General features: G+C 38.0%; 1 protein-coding gene across 1 annotated transcript in view; it reads right to left on the bottom strand.

Annotated features, from left to right (window-relative positions):
* Positions 1-6,965, bottom strand: part of AGPS (alkylglycerone phosphate synthase) — a 139,450-nt gene extending 132,485 nt beyond the window's left edge. Inside the window, exon 1 of the mRNA XM_012650692.1 lies at positions 6,636-6,965. Coding sequence (XP_012506146.1) covers positions 6,636-6,961 — 326 coding nt within the window. The 5' untranslated portion in view covers positions 6,962-6,965. The remainder of the gene's footprint in view (positions 1-6,635) is intronic.
* Between the last annotated feature and the right edge of the window lie 10,700 nt (positions 6,966-17,665).

Below are 17,665 nucleotides of genomic sequence, written 5' to 3'. Positions count from 1 at the left end.
GATGTGTTCACTCTGCAAAAATTAAATTGTAAATTTATGATTTATTTGCTTTTGAAACAAATTATGTCATAGTTCAATAAAATTTAACAAAAAAGCATATCAGTATTTTATAACTATTCAAATAAGGTTTTAATCCATGTACCACTCCCAAATTATCTCAAAACCATCAAGCTATTAAATACATGCATTACACTTTGGGAAACTAACATATCAAAGAAATAGAACGGAAGGGCATGATCCGGAAATAGCAACAATTCCAACGTGTAGCTTGCATACATAGTAGGTATCAAGGAAATAAGAAACAGGCCTTAAAAGGCTGATTAGGACAGATCCTACTGAAGGACCTTAACTGCCCTACCAAGGAAATTGGGTAATGTATTCAGTAGGCAATGGGGATAGATAACACATGCTAAAGAGGCAGATGGAAGACTGTTCACCTATGTCAAGTTTCAGTCCTTTCCCCTAGTTGCTCCAAAAGCATTCCAGCACTACCTCCGTTCTCTGCATTCCAGTTTCCAATGTGGGAAAAACTTCATCAGAGTCAGACTTCTGGCCTCTCCCTAATCCTCACACACCTGCTCTTTCTCAGGAGCGGTTTAGCTGGTGAGAGAATTCTGAGAGAAGGCACCAAGCACCTGGGGTCAGCCCTTTTTCTCTTTAGAATCTACCCACCAGAGTGGCTATTCTTTAGTATTTTGGTGGCATGTGTTAGGCTAACTGGAGCTGGCTCTGCAGAGGTGGCCTTCTGTGGTACTGCCTGTAACAGAATCTATCTAATTCAGGGTAAATATTATATAGTTGAGATCTAAGCCATGATCTCCAACCAGCTTTATCAGTAACAAAGCTGACATTTTTACCTCCGTCTGTCTGTATCCTGTGTCTGAATGTTGGGACAGGGATATGATGAACTATTACCCCTAAAACTCAACATAGAGCACTCATGGGGGGAGGGCAAATACTTCTTTATGCCAAAAGGATAGATCTACTCAAGATCCTCTGATTTAGTTTAAGGTTGAAATTAACATACTAACCTGATTAACAGCATACATTATCTTCTCAATAACAAGGAAATAAAATCAAAAGAAGTAATATTTGCTTAGCACTTGCTTTTAAAGTGTTCCATAAAGTATCTCATCTGACCGCAACAGCACTCCATTTCTCTGCAGCCTAAAAACAGATCACTTCATTTATGTCCAGATATTTTTATTAAGTGACCACAGAGTAGATGGCTCTACAGTAACTTTCTGACATAAAGAAGTCTATTTGGAGAAAGTCTGGTCCATCTTAAAATGCATTCATAAAAGTATGATACCAAATAACCACAGATAGTAAGTCTTCAGGGTTTCTTATTCATTCACTATCGAAAGACAGAGTTAGCTTACAGCCAGACAGTAAACCCTCCATGACCTCTTCTTTCTCCTCTGATATTGGGTCTTTCACATTCCTCCTCTTTATTCCCTTTTATTCCCAACACTGTCTTCTCTCACAAGTTAAATAGCAAAATTCACTCACAAAAGGAAGCAGCTACTCTAACTTTTTAAACCACCCATTACATTTTCTTAAATTATGAATTTCATTTTGACAGGATATGTTTTATAATTTATTCAATAACTACAACATAAACTAACGCCTTAACTGTATGACAAAGTATTTGATCATGATCTATTTAATCACAAAACTCTGAAACTTGGCATGAAAAAGACAGCAACTCGATGAATAGTAAGTAGATAATTTTTCCCCAGGGAACAACATCAAGTATGATAATTCAGCAGAGAGGAAGGAATATGGGCTCTGAAGGAAGAATAGGGTTGAAATGCCATCTCCTTCATTTCATAGTTATATGGCCTTAGACAAATTAACTTCTCTGAGCCTCTATTTCCTCACCTGTAACATATACACTATACAGTACCACCTAGTTTTCAGAGCTGTTATGAGAATTAAATGAGACAACGTACATAAGCTTTAGTACAGTATGGTACCTGACACGTTAGGACTTACTCAAATTTAAACTCCTATTACTACTATCACTAGAATTCCTAACTAGGAACTCAAAGCAGGCTAAATATTTCAGTCAACATAACTACCAAAATAAGCTCTAATTTTGCCCAAAGATGTGAAGTCCTAAGTCAGTTCACTTGTGCAAATAACCTTCGCTACAGAAATACATCAGTTCCTACAGGATTCAGGATGCCCTCCTGGAAAACATTTAGAAGAGGTTAACTCAGCTTTTTTCCTTCTGGAAAATATCTACTAAAACTTCTGGTAGATGTTAAATAATACATTATTTTTTTAATGGCATACATAAATGACATTCTAAGCAAGTAAATTAATTAATGACATTCTTAACCAGATATTCTTCTGACCTGAACCAGAAGAGTTTATAATCTCTGTAAAAATTGTCATACAGCAGTTCTACCTAATGCAAACCACAAGGAGGTTGGAGCCAAAGTTACAATTAGGAAAGTGGTTAGCAGTGTGAAAGACCAAAAGTCTGCTAGGGATTTTTTTCCTTGTTTTTTTCATAACATTACAATAGTGTAATGTTAAAGTGAAAAAAACAATCCAAAACCAAGGCATAAAAATGTCACATACATAATTGCCATGTACTATGATTTTTAAGAATCTAAAATTGCATTCAGAAGCAAGGGTAAGAAGAAATCATACATGGAATACCATGCACTCAAAGAAAAAAGGAGTCCAAAAGTAAACCAACACCCTCAAAACTCTGCTCAGAAACTTCAGATAATGAGAATATATGTTCCTGTACAGAAATAACTGCAACCAACTCATAGAAGACCATGTGACAATTAAACAACATGTTTTGGATGGTCAGCACTTTTATTTATTTTCTTTTTTTTGAGACAGAGTCTCGCTCAGTCTCCCCAGACAGAGTGCAGGGACATCATCGCAACCTTTTCAAACTCTCAGCTCAAGTGATCCTCCTGCCTCAGCCTCCCAAGTAGCCAAGGCTACAGGGGCGTGCCACAATGGCTGCCTAATTTTTCTATTTTTAGTGGAGACAGGGTCTCACTCTTGCTCGGGCTGGTCTTGAACTCCCGAGCTCAAGTAATCCTCCCGCCTCAGCCTCCCAGGGTGCAAGGATTACAGGCATGAGCCACTGCGCCTGGCCTGCAATCCATTCTTAACACTGTAGCTGAAGAGACTTCTCTCAGACTCAAACCCAATCTGACTGTGTCTCTTCCCAGCTTAATTCCTTCAAGGGTTCTCTATCGCCTGCTTCATTTTTTATTGCATTTATCACCACCTGACATACTAATATTATTGTTTGCTCAGTGTCTCTGCTTCAGCTAGAATATAAGTTCCATAAGAACAGAGTTGTTGTTCACTGCTATATGTTGCATTTGGGAATGAGTGACTAAATAAATGGACTGATGATTCATAGGCCAAAGGCCTCCATGACCTGCCACTGCCCTCCTCTTTTCGCTTTACTCCCATCTCTACCAATAACTGAATTGTCGAGTTACCTAAATACAATGTGCACTTTCATGCCTCCTTGCTTTGCCATATGCCATTCCTTTTGCTTGGAATATAAACTCTTCTCACCATCCAATCAACCTGCCAAACTATCATCCACATTTCAAAACCTTCTCCAGAAAGTTTCCCCTGACTCCCTAGATAGAGTATATCACTCTTTCTTTCCTCTGTGCTACATATGTACCCGTAACTACAATGGCTCTAATCAAACTGTACTGGAATGTGTCTCTCCCTTCCTAGATTGTCAATTCTTTGGGGCCAAGGACTATTTATTCATCCCTACCTCCAGTACCTAGGACAGTACCTGTCATAAATCAACCACCCTACAAATGTTAAGTAAATTAACATATGCATGACTAATCTATAAGAGGAATGAAACTTGGAGTTTCAAGAAGTCACTACTTTAAGCCCATGATGAATTTAAGTATAACCAGCCATGAGATAAAATGATTACAACCAATGCCATCATCCAATGTAACAAAAGGAAAGGAGTAATACACAAATCACGAAATGATTCCAAAATAATTGACATACAGTCATATTCACACTTTATTGGACATCCACTCTGGTTCTTTCCTGCTCCATCATTTGTCTTTCCTTTAGGCTTAGTTCTGTTGCTGGCAACCTGAAGCCCAGCTAAGCAGCAGGAAGTAGAAAAGAGACCTGGATTCTCCATGAATAATCTATCAAGCAGATCACTCTCTGAGGAAACTTTTGATATGCCATCTAATAAAGTTTTTGTGTTCCCTCAAACTTTGATTAAACTTCAACGTACTTGTACAGGACTAGATTATACCACTAGCCATCTAAGCCAGAGCCAAAGACCAGAGCTTCCCACCAGCTGTAACCTCTGTCATAAACAGGTTGCAGTCATGCCTGAACTATTGATGGCTTCAGTCCTTGCAACAGCCACACAGGGTACCTTCAGCCATGGGAAGCCTCATCCATCACCTCAGTATGCCTTACAAACATACTATGTTTTCTCTGAATTCAGTAGACCAAGACCACTAAACCCAACCATAAATGGAAAACCTGCCCTCCCTACTTAGTTCTAAGAGTATGAACCTGCATGTAAATGTACAATCACACACAAATGCTTACAAATGAGTAGATATAAATGTACATGAAGCCATTTAGAAAAGTTAAAAGTTCTAAAACCAACAACAGCTAATATAACATTAAGTGAAGCCAGAGGACAAGATGTGATCCTTGATTCCTCTTGCGCCCCCAACCACTCAGTAACCAAGTTCTGAAAAATTTACCTTCTCATATTTTTTCAAATAGATTGCCTACTCCCAACATTATGCTTTAGTTCAGAATCCCAGCATTTTTCATTGGGATAGCAGTTTCCTAATTGGTCTGTCTTTAGACACAATGAAAATTGCAGCTACCTTATGTTTAGAGTTTATGTAACAGGCATTGCACTAAGCAATTGACCATTTAACTTTATATTTTTCAATTTTTACAGCAACTTTGCAAAGTAAAGTTTGCAAATTATTATTGCAATAATTATTAGAAATTATTGTCCCCGTTTTTATAAATGAGGGAACTGAAACTCTGAGAGAAGTGACTTGCCCAAGATCATACAGCTGAAATTGTGTAGTAGAAATTCAAACCCACATCTACATTCCTAATCATTATATTGCTAAACTGCTCAACCTTCTTCAATTTGGTCCCAGTGTGACCTTTCTAAAAGGTAAATCTAATTATGTTTTGCCCCACGTAAAATCCTGCAAACAAGACTCACCTCTCTAGCCTTGATCCCCAGTCATTCTCACCTTATTCTGCCACATTTAACTCCCAGCAATTTCCTAATCTGTCTCTCACTTCCTCATCTGTGAACATACTGTTTGTCTGCCAAGAGCACTTTGGCAGACTATTACCAACACAAACTTCAATATTTACTCAAACAATCCTTATTCTGGGAAGCCTTTGCCCTAACAAACACATACCCAAAACTGGGAAGTGACCATGTGCTACAGTTACTAGCTAAGTTTCTTATCACACTATACAATAACTTTACCTACTAGGCTATTAGTTCCCTAAGAGTAAATACTGTGTTTTTAAATCTCTGTATTGCTAGTACAGTGTGTATGTTGTAGAGTAATAACTCACATACGTTGAATTAATGACTTACTTCACCAGAAGCAGTATAGCCTAAGAACTTGGCCCTGAAGTCAATTTGAAGTGCTTTCAAATTCTAACCTGCTGCACACAGCACACCTGCTAAGCCTGCAGCAGACGCCTTTTTAAAAATTTCTTCACCTGTAAATGGGAGAAAACTAAACCTACTCCATAGCTTGGGAAGGAGTAAAAAATAAAGGATTTAGCACAATCTCTGGCACACTGTAAGTACACATTAAACGGTAGCAACATCTTTTTTCATTCTCAGTTTATCCATGCTGACAAAGCCACATCTACGAAAATAGCTTCTCCCAGTAGCTTTCATCAGAGATTAAGATGTCCTCAAAAGGTGGTAAGTCAAGATCTCCTACATCCCTCACCCACAGACTTTTATCTTCTGGTTACACAGAGCTCACTAGCTATACCACCCATACCCTATATCACTAACTAATGTTTGTAGCTTATTGCGTCTTACTTACTCAGTGGTTTCCTCCCTCAAGTCAAAGACCACGCCGCAAACGGAAACTACCCCACAGAAACCAATCAGCACCTATTTGCATGGGACCATCAGTTCCCCCCACACCAGGCTTTCACGAATTGAGAGAGATCCCTGTGATCATCTAGTACACACTTAAATCCCATCGGAGCAGCATAACAGAACCCCTGCTACCCATCCAAGCTCTCAGCCCCCAAAATATTCATTCATGATAGAGAATGAATGCCTGGCACTAAGAACCCAAGAAAAAGAATCCCTTTAAAACCTTTCCCAATGAGAGTTCTTCAGATCTGTTACCCTCAAATAGTGACCAAAATGCACCATCTCATCCTGCCCCCTTCCCGAGAGTGTTTAGGGTCTCGAACACTCCCTCTTGAAAGAGAGGTGGGTCCCTACTTTCAGGGACCGAGATACCTCTGCCCACCCGTGTCTCCTCCTTTCCCACCTCGCCTGTGCCCTTCCGCAGCACAGGCCTTGCCTGCTCCCTTGCCACCAGCTCCTTCCACAGACCTCTACTCACCGCTTCTTGGGGATGGTACCCGACTCCTGAGCGGCGGGTGTGGCCGTGGGCGCTGCCGTGGCCGCCGACGCGACTCTTCGCGCTTTGCACTCATTGGTACTCAGTGCCTCATGAGGCCGGCCCAGCAGATGGCCTGAGAGAACCCGCAGCCTCCGCCCGGCGCGGTCCGGGTCCCGGTCCCGGTCCCGGTCCGCTGCAGAGCCGGAGCCCGCGCCTGTCCCGCCCGCTGCAGCCGCCGCCTCCGCCATGGCTTCCGCCTCGTGCCACCGCCCGGGACCGCTGGGCGCGGGTGAAAGGTCACTCAGAGCTGCGCCCGGCGCGACCATTCGCTGCGGCGCATCCCGGCAGCCACCGCGGCGACTGGGCGGCGGGTGCCATGCGCCAGGAGCTTCATATTCTCTGCCCCCGCCCACCGCGCCCGCCCTCCCCGGTCCGGCCTCGGGCTGTGCGCACCTGCCAAGCAGGTGAGTTTGAGCGGACCTCGAGTTTGCTCACCCTGAGCTGGCTGGCCCAGGAGCCAGGCCACAAGGGCCCCTGAGGTGTCCTAGAATCCTGGGTGGTGTCCTTGGGTGTGGCCTGGGCCTCTGGAGGCGCTTTCGGGGGCAGATGCCTTGGAGCAGGAGTGAGCGGTTCTACTGGACCTGAAAACCGACCCAGCACCGTCCTTTTCCTGAAAGAGATCCTAGTGTTCCACCTCTGCCCTCCCTTCCTACAGAATCACCAGAGTAACTCAAAACTGGCCCTCATTGTCTCTAACCATTAGAGCAAATAGCTCTATCATTTTCTCATCTTTGTGCCTGGTACTGTGCTTAATGCTAAATCTCAAGTAAGTATTCTCCATTTTACAGATGAAAAATAGGTTATTTAACTTGCCCAAGAGCATGCAGCTAATAAATGCTAAAGCTAAGTTGCAACTTAGTTTTCTTTCCAGTCATTAGTGAATTCTACGCCCTTCCTAACGGAGGCAGTTTTTTATTGCTACAGATAGAAATTACCCAACGACTGTTCTTAAGACTTGTCAGTTATTTACAAATTGGCTTCATTTCTGGAGGATGGCACTTGGTGAAATTAAGGGATCCCATAGGACAGCGCTCCACAGCCGTTTTCAGCCAGTGTCTCGCTTAAGAATTAGCTGAAAAACTCCTACGTACCCTGGCCATTGTCATTCTCCATCTTGTTACTACCTTCACATTATGCCTTCCTAACAAAAAGAAAAATATTGGTAAAGGAATCTGAAGAACAGCTAGAGATTGACAGCTGACGTCTAGGGTCTTGCCCATTTCTAAGACTGAGATTATGCCTTCACAGTGAACTTCCAAAGAGGCTCAGACTAGTTAAAACTATCAGTTAAGGGCTAGGCAAATTACTGTTGGAGGGCCAACTCTAGGCTGCAGCCTGTTTTTATACAGCCCTCAAGCTGATAGTTTTTATACTTCAAAAGTGTTGTTTAAAAAAGAAGAAAGAAAAGAATGTGCATCAGGGACCTTATGTGGTCCCACAATGCCTAAAATATGTATTATGTGGCCTTTTACAGGTCTTATGTCCTCTGAAATTCATACACAAAGAAATGCCAAGCCACATTGAAAGCAATCCAAATGTCTAGCAGTAGAGAAGTGGTTAAATAAATTATATCAATATGATAAAGTATTTTTGCAGCTATTAAAATAATTTAGTACAACTTTGGAAACATGGGAAATGCTTATGAATTTGTTAGATATAAAAATAGCCATAATCTAAGAATTTTATATATATCTCTTTACTCAATCTTTGCAGAAGCAGTGACACAGATTTTATCATCCTTATTTTGCAGATAAAGGCTTAAGGAGAGCAACAGGCTTTTCTGAAATAGCTATATGTTATCTCAAATACTGTATACTTCATGTTATTGTCTTTATTCCACCTTTAGAGTTTTGAGGACATTAACATCGTGCGTTAAAACTTACTTATATAGGCTTGGAGTTTCAAATTCTAAAGTTGAACTTCCTAAAACAAATTTCACTTTAGGTATAAACTGCTGTCCTAATTCTTACAGACTGAATTCTAGGAAGAATTTCAGAAATTGCTACCACAGCTATCAGGACTTCATTCATGGGGTACAAGGACATTAAGAACATGAGACACGTATAGCACTTTCCTAGGTATTTGTAACTAAGAAAGAGAATCTTCAGTTGCTCTTATATAATTAAATATCAAAGCCTGCAAGCTGCTATTAATAGTTTCTGACTTTTGCATACATTGGCCCTGTTTTGTTATACACCCTCATAACACAGCAGAACCTGTTCGTGATTGGCACTTTCAGGATTCAGCTGATGACCAGAAAAGTGGCTATATGCTCTTGCACATTTGATAACAGAAGAGAGAGATCCTAGCTCCCTTTCCTTTACTTGACTTCATTGTCTATTAGAAGGGTCATCTCTTATTTTAAAATTGCAAAACCCACTGTGTCTTCCAATGTCACACAAATAATCCTACTGGTTTTTGTATTGCACCATCTGAAGAAAGTCACACACATATTCTCTGACCTGATAAAATGATCTCTAGAACAGATGGAAGTGGCTCAATCCAAGAATTAATGAGCCAAGAATACTCCTCCATGCTGTCCCTTCAGTTCATCTGGGTATTATCTCCATTTTCTCATGTTTTATCTCCTGCTTTATCTTTAGGATCCAATCTCAGGTGTCACTGGTGAAATGGTTACAGAGAAAAATAATAACAACAGTGGTTTAGACTTATTAGTTATTGAGTTCAGATTCCTATAACCTTTGACACAGTAGATCATTTTCTGATTTTGCAAGGATATAATTCCTTGATTCTCCCTGTGCTTCCTTGAATGGGGAAGAAACTGAGTTCGTTCTACCCCTCCCTTTTATGCTTCCCTGTTGTCCACCAGTGACACCACCATCACCTTGTTCTATCAACTTCAGTATTATTTTTAGCCTCTTTCTCTTTTGTCTCTTAAATATACTACATCAGTGGTATACTATCCTCTGTGTCTCTTGTTGTTTCCCTGAGAATTTATTCTCTCACTTACCATGTACGACCTTGATTTGATAATTACCTTTTCGTTTTCGTGTATCTGTTTATCCCAACAGACCATAAAATCCATGAAGGGAGAGTTCATATCCTACACAAGACTCTGAGACTTATTCATAATTTGTAAGCGACTTATAAATTTGAATTTGAGGGGAGAGAATGTAGCCGCAGTCCTCGTAGGAACTATTTCCCCTTCTCCCCCCAACTGAAAATACCTAGCTAATAATTAATATACAGCGTTATTTCATAGAACAGTACTTTCCATGATGATGGAAATGTTCTATATCTGTACTGTCCATTACAGTCACTACTAGCCACATGTGACTATGAGCACTTGAAATGTAGGTAGGATGGCTGAGAAACTAAATTTTTTAATTATATTTTTAATTAAACTTAAATGGCCACATGTGGCTCACGGTGACTGTATTCAATAGCACAGTTATGGAGTTCATAAGTTATTGGTGCCTGAAGATTCAACCCTACCCTTTTCCTTTCCCTAACTACTGGTATAACCCACACTGGGGTATAGAGAAGAAAAATATGCAAGGAGAAATATTTGTCTTTTACATACTGACCTAGGACTGTAAATGTATTTTACGACAAAAAAAAAATGCTGTAAATGATTAGGTGTAGTCAAAATAATACAACTTCCAGTGCATTATGGATTCAATAGGCTTTTACAAACCACCTTGTAGATCTGACCATCAGAAGTAAAGTTCCTTATGGCATAATGTGCTATTCAAAGATAAGTTCCTGTTAAGAGAAAGGGTTGAAGCCCAGTGAAGTTACCTTTTTTCTGATGAGGCACCTCCTTTCTAGCACAGGCTCTGAAAAAGTTAAGACATTCTAAGGGTTATTAATATTTGACTAATGCAAAAGAACTATTTAATGGTTCTGAGGAGAATTCAGACAATGAGAAGGACTTGATTTGTATGCTAGATCTTTAGATCTTAGGAGATTTTTCAGCATTAAATATCCAGTCCAGCTCTAGAATTCCTGAGCCCAACTCCTGTTTAGCTACTGCTTCTATCCATTGTACAGTACTCTTCCTAGGGGAAGCCGCTGGCTGTTTCTCAAGAAGCATAGAAAAGGGACAGGAGGAGCAAATGACTGAGGGCTCTAAGGAAACAAGCCGTTCATGTCTGACAGTTCAGCAGCTGTAGTCTTCAAGCTTCTCACACCCTTTCCAGATGTTATTAGGAAAGCGTTGAAACACCAACTCGCACATTTGCTTACAATCATGTAAAATTCATAGATTTCTTGCCAAAATACTATATAAGCCACAATGTCCTCAGATTAGTTTTGGAATGAGTTGGGTCTGTTAATTTTTGCCTGAGCTCAATCTAACACTACCAGCATACTTAAAATGTAAATGTAGTTACCTTCTTGTCCAAATTGAGGTATGAATATGCTTCTTGCCAACTCTCAGAAGGCAAAGTTATAAATTATGTACCAGTAGAAAAACTGATTATATATATTTCAAATATGTGTACAGTAATGAAAACATACAGGCAATAAAAATATTTGTTGAGAGCCTATTATATACCTAATTCATTACTAGGTGCTATGAAATGCAAAAGTATTTAAGCAAATGCCTCATCTACATGGTATAATCAGGTTAGTTAGGAGTAAGGACATAAGTGGGGGGAAAACTGCGTGATGCTATTGGTTGGAGTAAGTGTGAGGGTGACCTTGGTAAGGGATTTCCTATTACCTCCGTAAAAAAGAAGAACCCAAGCACAATACTTTGAAATTGATTTTATGCTGCCTAAGAGGAACAGATGTTTCACATGAAGACTGGTCTGTTGAAATTCTTATGATTCCCATAAAAATCAAAACCTCAGTAAATATCAGTTTCAGGAGGCCATCTCAACAAACCTGTTCTTCTGAGTCTGGGGATGCAGCTTTTGATAACCTGGATCTCAGTGGAGAGCAGACCACATCCACAGAAAGAAGCAGTGAACCCATGATGTGTAGAATTTTAAGTGGGTGCCTTTATTTCCATTTATGGTGTCTCTACTAACTTGAGGCACAAAAACATCTAAATAGGATAGATTAACTCCTGGAAACATGCACCGGTTTCCTTTACTGCACTGATTGTCATTATTCAGCTTCAGAACTGCTGAGTGATCCCTAAATATAGGAATTCTTGCATTTTTATGCCTTTTTTGGTGAAATATAACAGAAACATGAGCAGAAAAGTGATTTGCAAATTATTGCAAATCAAGCACCCATGTAACTACTGTGTAAGTCAAGAAATAGAACATTGCCAGAACCCCAGAAGTCCCCCTTATGCCCTTTGTCAGCCACTTCACCCTCCCTAACCACCAAAGGTAACCACTGTCCTGAGTTTTATGATTAGCATTTCCTGTTTTTCTTTATGATTTTATCAACTAAGCATGCATCCTTTACCTGTTTGTTTTGCATTTATATAAATGGAAGCTTATGGTATGCTCTGGTTTCTTTCACTTAACATTATCTTTATGAAATTCAATTATATTGTTGCATGTAGTTGTGCATTTATTTTCTTTGCCATATAGTATTCTACTGAATGCATATACCAGACTTTATTCTACAATAAATGGACATTTCAAATATTTCCAATTTGATACTAGTATGGGTAAGGTTACTATGAACTTCTTGTATATGTCTCTAGGTGGACATGCATATAAATTTCTGTTGCGTGCCCATCTAAGAGTGGAATTGCTAGGTCATAAAGTATGCATATGTTTAACTTTAATAGATAATGAAATGCCAATCTGTTTTCCAAAGGGATTTATAAAATCTACTACCCCAGCAGTATATGAAAGTTCATATTTGCTCTAATATGTATTTTTGTCAGTTTGGTTAGTTTTAGCTACTCTGATAGATGTGTACTATTATCTTATTTTGGTTTTAATTTGCAGTTCCCTAATTACTAATGTGGTCACGTGCCTTTTTGTATGTCTGTTGACCATTTGAATATCATCATTTGTGAAATTATTGTTCAAGGCTTTTACTCATGTTTCATTTGGTTATCTGTGTCATTTTCTTATTGATTTATAAGATTTATATATTTCGGATGTGAACCTTTATTGGATGGACGTATTGCAAATTTCTAATCTCATTATGTGGTTTGCCTTTTTATTCATCTGGTAGTGTCGTTTAATGAGTAATAGGTCTAAATTTGAATGTGGTCAAATCTATCAGTCTTTCCCTTTATGCAATACTTTTTGTGTTCTGTCTTAAGATGTCTTAAGACATCTTTAACTGCTTTAAGATAATGAGGTAATTCTCCAGGAGAATTTCTAGAATTTCTACCTTCTAGAAACCTTGTTTTGCCTCTCACATTTATATCTACAGTTCACCTGGAATTGATTTTTGTATGTGTTGTAGAGTAGAGATCAGGTTTCTTTTTTTTTCCCCACACGGATATCCGATTGTCTCAGCACCACTTGTTGAAAAGATCTGGTTCTACATTGGCACCTTTGTCATAAATCAAGTGTCCATATAAGAGTAGTTTATTGCTGGGCTCTCTATTCTATTCTATTAATATCATGTCTATCTATCTTGTGCCAATATCACACTGTCTTAACTATTGTATATTCTTTTAGATCTTCAACATACAATTGTATCATTTTGAATAATGACAGTTGATGTCTTCCATTTTAATTCTTATACCTTGTACTTGTTTTTCTTAACTCATCCAACTGGCTAGGACCTCCAGTACAATGTTAAATAGAAGTTGGGGTAATAAGATCCTTATCTTATTCCTGATCTCAAAGGGAAATCTCTCAACAGTTCACTCTCGTTTGAAGAAGGGTCCTAGTGATGGTGTTGTTGTTGTTGCTGTTGTTTTAATAAACCTTTTAGCAGATTAAGGAGCTCCCCTTCTGATCCTAGTTTGCTGAGAGTTTTTATCATGAGCAGATGCTTTTTCTGCATCTATTGAGATAATCATATGATTTTTCTCTTTTATTCTATTAGTATATATGGATTGATTTTCTGCTGTTAAACCAACCTTGCAATGCTGGCATAATCCCAACCTGGTCATGATGTATTAGCCGTTTTATATGTTATTGAATATAGTATATTAAAATTTTATTTAGGATTTTGTTTCTATGCTTATAAGTAAGATAGGTCTGTAATTTTCCTTTCTCTAATATTCATGTCAGGTTTCGCTGACCTCATGAAATGAGCTAGTGAGTACTTTGTTTTCTAGTCTCAAGAAGAGTTTGTATAAAATTGATATTATTTCTTCCTTAAATGTTTGGTAGAATTCACTGAAGAAACAATCTGAACCTAGAGTTTTCTTTATGGGAAGATTTTTATTTATGGATTAAAAAGTGTAATGCTAATTTCAGATTTTCTATTTATACTTGTTTCAGTTTTTGACAGTGTTTTTTGAGCAAGTTGTCCACCTTGTTGTGAACTAAAATAAAATTTAAGGCTCACCCCCCACCGACTGACTAAATGGACCCCCTCGTGGCCAAAGGAATAACCTAAAACTAAATTGCCTGCCAGGAGAAAGCTCAGACATGCCTTATCATGCCCCCTTCCCTTCTTGGAGACATCATTTATAACCCATTAACAGGCTTAAGGCTATGCAAGACAAACCTGCAGGTCTTCAATTTATGCAACAAATCTATGGCCAGTGGCTTATCTCTGATAAACAGCTCCTTATGTTAAAACATTCCAAGCCTTTAGACAAAGTTTCGTGTCTTTAACCAATTACAAGCCAAAGAATCTTTAAACCCACCTATAACCAGAGATGGCCCCCGAGATGGCCCACCTTTTCGGGCCAAACCAATGTATGTCTCCCACGTATTGATTTATGACTTTACCTGTAACCCCTGTCTCCCTAAAATGTATAAAACCAAACTGTAACCCAGCCACACCGAGTCCACTGCTCAAGGCCTCTTGGGCGTGGCTCCGGGTCATGGTCCTCAAATTTGGCTCAGAGTAAATCTCTTTAAAATTATTTTACAGAGTTTAGTCTTTTTTTCCATTGACATTGTTTATATTTTCAAACCTATGGGCATAAAGTTTTTCATAGTGTCTTCTATTATCATTTTAATGTCTATAGGGTCTGTGGTAATGTTCCACTTTACATTCCTTACATTGTTATTTTGCTCTCTTTCTCTTTTTAAAATCAGTTTGTTAGGCATTTATCAATTTTTAAAGAACTACCTTTTGATTTTTGTTGATACTATATGTACGCTTTCTATTTCATTAATTTCTTTTCATATTGCTTATCATTTCCTATCTTCTACTTTTTTTTTTTTTTTTTGCTTTTTTTCTGATTTCTTGAAGTGAATGCTCTCTTAGCTTGTTGATTTCTTAGACTTTTTGTGTGTTTGCTTTCTCATTTATATGATTAGGTATATAAATTTCTCTCTAAACAATTAACTTTATTCCTTCAAGTTTTGATAACAGTATTTTCACTGTTATTTAGTTCCAAATAGTTCTGTTTTATATTTGAATAGAGTAAGTATTCTCTCTTATTTTGGGATACAGTGTTCCCATACAATGCCTGTTGGTTCAAATTTACTGATTGTGTTGTTCAAATCTTTTATATCTGGCATTTTGTATATTTATCAGCTATTGAAATATGTTTAAATATTCCACTATAATTATGAATTTATCTATTTTTTCTTGTAGTTCTATTAACTTTTACTTTCAATATTTTGAAGCTATATGTTAGATATGCCAAAATTATTATATTTTCCTGACAAATTATTAAATGTCCCTCTTTGTTTCTAATAATGATTTTAAAGTTTAACAATACCAGGGGTGTGTGCATGTGTGTGTGATTCCATCCTATAACTTTTTTTCTTTCCGTATCCGTATATTTTAGATGTGTCTCTTGTAAATGGCATTTAATTGTTTGTTTGTTTTTTAAGCAGTCTGAGCATACAATCTTGGGTCATTTAGCTCATTTTAATTAAATTACTAATATATTTGGTATAATGGCTAGGAGCACTGGCTTCAGTGCCAGACAGATCTGAGTTTTAATATTGGCTCTACCATTGACCAGACGTTGACTTGAGCTTGTCACATTAATAACTCTGGGATTTAATACCCAGGGGTATTAAAGGATTAATGAGCAAAAATGTAATACATTCTAAGTGCTATTATGGAAGGAGGAGTGAAGCTGGTGTAAGGAAAAGACAGTCTTCCCCGAAAACATAAATTATTGTCAGAAGGAAGAGAAATAAGGTTAAATGGGTAAGGTGAGACCAAATCATGAGAACATTGAAAACTTAGCAGAAGAGTAAAAACTTGACGTGGTAGGAGCTATTATAAGTTCTTGAGCAGGGGATTAGCATGACAAGACTGAAAAGACCACTACTTTGAAATTCATTCTCAGGTGGGCATTAGCCTGTCCAGTATACCTGTGAAACCTGTTGGCCATTGTAAAAAGAATCTGTACCAGAAAAATCTTGAAGACCTAAAGAACTACAAAAGAATATAACAATGTTTTAATGATAGGAAAGTGTTAAACTGTGGTTAGCTGCTGTCTGCTCCAGTAAAGGGCAGTGAAATAGTTCAGGAGGTGAAGATGTTTAATGTGAAAGTGGCTGCATGTTGTGTCGCAATGCCATTCTGCTTCAAGATGTCACAAACACACAAAGTATATAGGATAAAAGGAAATTAACTTAAATAGCCAAATAATTGGGGTAGAGTTGAAAGTACTTTTATTTCTATTTTTCCTCTAATGCTAACTTAGTATATAATCTAAATTTCTTGATCTTTTCCTATTTTAAGTAGGAATAATTTCTAGCCTGCCTACCTCTCAGATTTATTGGAAAATAGTAGTTATGGAAGTATTTGGGGAACCAAAGTTAAAAATCACTTTAAAATAATTATTTTCATATGTAGATATATTTTCATATATATAAACCAAGTTTTGATATTTGTCAATTAATACTCTTAATGTAACAGTTCTTAAACATTTTGGTCTCTAGGATTCCTTTATAATATTAAAAATTGGGACCCCAAAGAGCTTCTATTTATATCTACCTACCTATCTATACCATATTAGAAATTAAAATTGAAAAATATTTAAGGTGTTTATCAATTTATTTATAAATAATGACAAATACATATTATAATAAATAACATTTTTATTAAAAATAACTATATTTTCCAGAAACAAACCATGAGAAGAATGGTATTTCTTTATATTTTTGTAAGTCTCTCTAATGTCTGGCTTGGTAGAAGAGAGCTAGGTTCTCATATCTACTTCTGAATTCTGTTATTTGAGATCTCACAGACCATGTAACCTCAGGAAAACTCCACTTTACACTCATGAGAGAAGACTAAAATCTTAGTCTTATTATGAAAATAGTTTTAACTTTGCTAAACCCCCTAAAAATGTCTCAAGGACCCAGATTTCAGACCACATCTTGAGGACTGCAGCTCTAAAATACTCCTATATATGTCTGCTAAAACAGGCACTGAGGAAGCACTAGACAACTGGATGTCAAAAGCAGTTAATGATATTGCTATAACTTAAGACAACAAAGTTGTCAAAAATATTTAACATATTTCATATTTAGATATATTCTATGTAACATATATATTTTCGAATTTCATACAATCACATTTTAAAAGTCATTCCTAGGCTGGGCGCGGTGGCTCATGCCTGTAATCCTAGCTCTCTGGGAGGCCGAGGCAGGCAGATTGTTTGAGTTCAGGAGTTCGAGACCAGCCTGAGCAAGAGCGAGACCCCGTCTCTACTAAAATTAGAAAGAAATTAATTGGACAACTAAAAATATATAGAAAAAATTAGCCGGGCATGGTGGCACATGCCTGTAGTCCCAGCTACTCGGGAGGCTGAGGCAGGAGGATTGCTTGAGCCCAGGAGTTTGAGGTTGCTGTGAGCTAGGCTGACGCCACGGCACTCACTCTAGCCAGGGCAACAGAGTGAGACTCTGTCTCAAAAAAAAAAAAAGTCATTCCTATACTTTAAAATCGAATTTTCAAATCCAATCCGATGTATGAACAGACACGTA

The sequence above is a fragment of the Propithecus coquereli genome, unplaced genomic scaffold, assembly GCF_000956105.1.
Source record: "Propithecus coquereli isolate 6110/MARCELLA unplaced genomic scaffold, Pcoq_1.0 Scaffold34, whole genome shotgun sequence".
Classification (NCBI taxonomy): Eukaryota; Metazoa; Chordata; class Mammalia; order Primates; family Indriidae; genus Propithecus; species Propithecus coquereli.
The sequence above is the reverse complement of the archived record's forward strand: the minus strand, read 5'-3'. Positions and strand labels throughout refer to the sequence as shown.